Source organism: Protomyctophum parallelum (assembly GCF_964188405.1).
Source record: "Protomyctophum parallelum genome assembly, chromosome: 1".
Lineage (NCBI taxonomy): Eukaryota > Metazoa > Chordata > Actinopteri > Myctophiformes > Myctophidae > Protomyctophum > Protomyctophum parallelum.
In genome coordinates, this window is record NC_139697.1 from 64,303,158 (window position 1) to 64,309,157 (window position 6,000).

General features: G+C 39.6%; 2 protein-coding genes across 2 annotated transcripts in view; one reads left to right on the top strand and one right to left on the bottom strand.

Moving 5' to 3' along the window:
* The window catches only part of tmlhe (trimethyllysine hydroxylase, epsilon), a 76,666-nt gene that overhangs the window by 59,683 nt on the left and 10,983 nt on the right, over positions 1–6,000 (top strand). The gene's annotated exons all lie outside the window — the stretch shown is intronic.
* Positions 1–6,000, bottom strand: part of gabrb4 (gamma-aminobutyric acid type A receptor subunit beta4) — a gene marked incomplete at both ends in the record, with an annotated part of 72,671 nt that overhangs the window by 27,286 nt on the left and 39,385 nt on the right. Inside the window, one exon of the mRNA XM_083780377.1 lies at positions 4,082–4,149. Within this exon, the coding sequence (XP_083636503.1) occupies positions 4,082–4,149 (68 nt within the window). The remainder of the gene's footprint in view (positions 1–4,081; positions 4,150–6,000) is intronic.

Consider the following 6,000-nt stretch of genomic DNA (forward strand, 5'->3'; position numbering starts at 1 on the left):
GTAATGTAAGCAGGTCTGTTTATCTTCGCACGCATGCACGGACGGACGGACGCAGAGCACACACAATAAAATGCTACAATATCAATAAAAGCAGAAGAGGGGTTACTGTATTATGTAAACTGTTCAAGGCATATTTCGCCAAAACCTGTTGCCAGAACCAGTGGAGTTTCTTAATCCAGCTCTCGATTTTATGATGACACAGTCCCTATTTGGGCGTAGCTGCATTGGGAAGTCCTTATATATGGTTATGGCTGATCATGGTGACATCAGTCCATCTCTGTTACTAGGCAGTAGGCACCAGCACTTTCTGAATAGTCCTTAGCAACCAGCTTCCAACAACAATCCAAGACGCTGATTTGTGGTCATGTGCAGCCTAATTTATCCACCCAGATCGCTGGATTAATACTAAAACTAACTCATGTGAAGTGAGGGGTGCCAAGATGTGGGGCATGCATTTCCAACTTGCATCGTTCCAAGTAGGCCAGTATTCCTGGTGGCAGCAGTGGCTGAACGGTTTGCGGAGCGGTCTTGATATCGGAAGGTCGCTAGTTCGTATCCCCGGACCGGTTAAAATTACCACCGCTGAAGTGCCCTTGAGCAAGGCATTGAACCCCTACCATGAAATGTTCTATGAGCAGGGCCTGGCTGTAAACAAGTTCTTGAGCTTAGTCCAGTTACCCTGGGTAAATATAGTAACTTTGCTTTGCTTTGCTTTCCTAGTATTTTTTATGGCATAAAAAATACTTATCTTTCACACAAGACAAAACCCCCATTGTGCTTGTAGAGGCTTGGCATGGAGATGCCGGGTGATGCCATAAAATACGTGTAATGTGATCACAGAGGTCGAATGTGGAATCGATAATAAATCCAACAGTGACATTTTATGGCAATAAAAAAAACACATTCCATTAAATAGCACAAGATCTAGGAACAGATCTGATCAGGCTTGGCGAAGTGTTTCGCCATCAACATCAGCCTAAGAGTTAATCAGAGAATAGCATCAGAGTATAAATCCAAGAACAAAACATCACCTCTGTCTCTTTGTCCCATCTCATTGTCCCACTTGGCAAAGCAGTCCAAGATAATGAAAAATGGCTTTGAGGAATGCAAATTATGACACTATATTGGCTTCGGGTTTCCGCGTGCACAAGTTCAATCAATCTTTAAAACGGCCATGCATAGTAGATCCTTTCAAAACCAAAAGCCTTTTTTTCTCTCCATTGTTAATTTATGAATGCTAATGCTAATGCTCCAGAACATGGGGAATGCTCTTCCTAGCTTTACATGCTGTCTCCGTAAACTCAGGAAGTTTGGCTTTGGTGATGTAGCAAGGACACAGCAGCACCATTTACTGTATGTTGCCATGGTAACAAACTTGCTCTAGCAGTCAGGCAGTAGAAGACAAAATGGACTGGAGTTGGGTAATAAATATCCAAAACAAAAGCACTTTCAAGAAATACTACGTGACTAAATATATTTTACCAAAGCAATGCAATAATGTTTGTAGCTTACGAGGTAAAACATCGCAGTACACCACCTTCAGGGCCAATAGTCTTTTTTGTCCATGACAGTTAAGTTCTCATTATTTGCAATATAAATCATGCCGATCATTTTTGGAATCTTCAGTGTCTAAATTGTGTAACAATGTAATTACCATAAAACGCAAGGCTTCAGCAGAAAAGGTCTGAGAGCTGATACACACGAAATCTTCAGTATTGATTTAACTCAGGAGAGTTACACTCTCACTGAACTGAGTGAATGTATATGACTGGCTAGTCAACTGGACTGAACACAGCTGTTCACAATCTTTGCTGTATTTTTGGCATCATGAATAATGGAATAGAAATGAAATATTTACACAAAATAACTTTTTCTAATCTACAGCTTGATTGTAACACGAACCTTCCAAATTCTGGTTAGTTAGGGCACACATCACATGGGCACAATTCTACGGTCTGAGATTCCCGCATGGCCGGACCATTTGCTAAATGTCATTCCCCTATACTCTCGCTCTCTCCGTTAACTCTCTCTGCAGTAGTACTATATCAGATGAAGGCTTACAAATGCCCAAAAGATTAATTAAAAAAGGGTGTTAGCCAAGCAAACATGAGACAAAGAAATCCAACATCTTTACACATTCGCACATTTGGAATAAAGTACACCACTGGTTCTCACTGTGGGGTCTGGTGACCCCCAAGAGTGCATGAATTGGTTCCAGGGTGTCCCCAGTTAAATTATTGATAGGTATGAACCATAGTTAGAGGGAGATACTGAAAGAGAGGGAGTGAGAGGCAGCCAAAAGAAAGCGAGAGAGAGATAGAGAACAATTGAAAATAACATGGCTAACCTCTGAGTGGAGCTGTGAGCTGTGGTGTTGAGTGATTTTGTCACATTGAGTAAAATAAAGACTGTTAAGAGACAGAATGATGCCACACAGAAGTTGGCCATACTGCCTTCTTTAAAACATATTTCTGCACCAATGTAGCTCCAAAGTAGTACATTTGTTGATTTCCGGAATAACTCAATTTTTGAGGTTTTTGATTTATCTTGTTTTTTAAATCAGTGCTATTGAACACCCTTTACGTCTGTGTTGGTTAAAAGAATATTGAACCAATGAAAAGTATTAAAAAGCTCCAACTAAACTTGAGCTGGGTATTTTTTATTTCCTGAAAAACACTCCCCAACACTCCCCGCTGACAGGCCGTATACAGTAGGATTACGTGCAATGACCAATATCATCCTCCCCCCCCCCTGTGAGCAAGGGCCAATTGTGTTGGCTGTAGACGCTTGCAGATCTGTACAAATTGAAACATTGGCCGAGAACAATGGTGTCTGTCTCGGTGCCTGTCATTTGCACTAGCTAAACCCATGGGATAGCTCCCAATACTTACCACACAACTAAGGCCTCTTTTATACGGCGACCATCTCCATATAACACGTCAAAGTCCCGTTGCGTTCTCATTTTTTCTTACCCTTTACACGAGAACGCACACGTTATGATATAATGTGCTATTATGCTATACTGTCGCTAGGTGGCGATAACGGGCTGCCAAATAGACAGGTCACCCACGTACAAGAAGAAGACGCAAGCGGCGCAACACTGCTCTGGGCACGCCACGGGATGATATATATTTATTAAATAAACGCTGCTGCCGCGGCTGCCGTCTATCACAAGGCTTTTTATTTACATCATGGTTTTACATTCAACATCGCTGATGAGCATCACTTTGTAGGCGAGGAGGGAGGCTTGTTCAGGAACTCCATTATATCATAATGATATTGCTCTGCATCAATGTAATAAACATATGCGCTGTGAGCCAACGTGAGCCATGATGTCATACGTTTTGCGGATTCACCGTTTTGCCTGTTTATATGGAGACCATAGGAAACGGCGTTCTCAAAGATTTCCACTCTGGTTAGGTGGTTTCACTTCGTTGCTTTTTCACCTCCTGAGAACACGGTTCTCGTCTAAATGACAGCAGCAAACGATACTTTATTTTGACGTTTTATATGAACACCAGCCTCGTGTAAATAGCACCTTAGTTAGTTGTTTAGTTGTACTAAAAGTTTGAAATTCAACTCCCGTGGGAAATTTGAGTTATTAGCATAATATGTGACCATACCATTAACATCCTACAGTATATAAGGCAAAAATAAGTCAAAATGTAATCATTTTTTTAAGTAGCATGTGACATATGAAACTAGGGGCTTTTCATGATTTTGAATCCATTAAAAGGATTCGTTTTGCACAAAAAACACTCATTGGGCTAAATTCGGCCATATTTGTCCGTTTGAAGTGTTTTTTGTGCAAAACTATGACCATGTCAATGGTATGGTCACACATTATGCTAACAACTCTTTCCACGGTTGTTGAATTTCAAACTTTTAGTTATTAGACACCTTTAGAAACATATTGATGAAGACATTTCTTGGTAACGATTTAGTTCCCAGATTTTCATACGTGCACAGTATGTTTCTCTTACTATTGTGGTCCATTTGGTTCCATTTGTACACTCTCATGAGGTTCCTTGAAATTACTAGTTTGATAACACAGGTATAAAAGACTGAAGTTTAAACTTACCATGTTTACTTCTGAGATAGAGTCGATGCTTGCTATGTTGATGGTCATGCTCACATTGACTGGAGGACCTGAGGAAATAAACAGAGACCGGCGTGTCAGCCTTACATTACACTGGACAAAAAGAAAATCATGTATTGCACGGAAATATTCTGTTCCAGATTTGCATAGTCGAATTTGACTGTCCCATTTTCTACCACATCACATCACATTCATCCACAGCCAAGCCAGATGATGTTGATGATGATTGTGGAAAAAGTGACTCATCATCGAGACAGATCCTCACTTTGTGGAGTCTCATGCATAAATAAACACACCTTAATACAATAGCATATATGATACAGTTCTACTGTATAGATACTATACACTATACAGACAAACAAGACAGTTTCAATGCTGCTTCAACCTAGAATTTGTATGGTACAGTATATCAATTAGGGGTGCAACAGTTAATCGAACTAATCGATTTAATCAATTATTAAAATTCACACGTGTGAACTGAGCAGTGCAACTATACATTTATAGTTACTGTACTGTACTGTACTGTGCTGTGCTGTGCTGTGCTTTGTACTGTATTGTATTGTACTGTGGTTCAGTTCAGTTTTATTTTGGTCATGTGGTCTGTACTGTACTTTGATTATTTTTATAATTTGATTAAAAATACGCTTATCAATTATTTGATTAATCAAAAAGGTAATCAATAGACATCCTTTCTGTGATTTCAGGACTACTGCAATCCCACTGCAATCAAATACTTCCTCATTTTTCTATCATGCTGCTGAGCCTTGACTTTAAACCTTTAACACTTTAAAACTATTAATACTTAATACTATCAGCATTCTAGAGATACTACACTGTTTAATCAGGAACAGTACTTTCTAGTTTACATACACCTAGTTCCCTGTATCTAAACCCAACTATTCCATCTGTCCCCAGATAACTGTCTCTGTCAACTCTTAGCTCTGACAACTACTCTCACTATCACATTTTGTTACTCTTCTTTACACTTTACTGGCAGTCCGCTGGTGTAAGTTCCACTGATAAGTAAGTTCTGGTAGCCATTACCCAAACCATTATAAAAGAAAAAACAGCGAGGTTTGTTCATATTCAAGACAATTATCAAGACTCCAAATATAATAGGCCGTATTTCAAGTGCTTCTTGTAGCTACTGTAGAGGGATGTTAAGCCTAATTTATGCTCATGGCAGTGTTGCACGTCAAAAATATCAGAACTACAAGCTCACACTGTCCTGCACCAGTGCTCACAACGTGTCGAGGATGAGATGCACTGAGTATTTTTGATACTCTCCCTTGAAATGTTGTTGTTGTTGCTGTAAAACCTTGATGAAACTAATTTAGGCCTGACCTCAACATTTTAAAAAGATCTTCTAAATCCTCCAGTTTAATGAAATAAATATTTTCACGATTTAAAAAAAATAGCAGACCTACAAGCTCGTAGCGCGCCACTCGGTGGCGTGCTATGAGCTTGTAGATCTGATATTTTTCAATAGCTAAATTATAACATCATGTTTAAAACACCAAAAGGGGTTCCCGCCCAAAATGGGTTAAATACAGTAACAGCAGGCAATGGGCTCTATGCATACACTTACAGAATAACTCTACCTACTATACTTCCGGGTCCCTTCCCTACTTCCTTCACAGGTGTTACCGATACTAATTAAGGCTCTGTTCCATTTAGTGTACAGTGGTTCCCAAACCTTTTAATTTCAAGGAACCCCATAACTCTGAGTGTACAAATGGAACCAAATGGACTCGTAAAGGTCCATTTGTAATTTTGTATACTCCCAGTGTATATATATATATATATATATATATATAGATACTGCCTCCTCATTCCCAAATGACCCCCCTCACCACCCACAGTAACATCCACACATGGGGATGCCCTACTTATTGAGGACT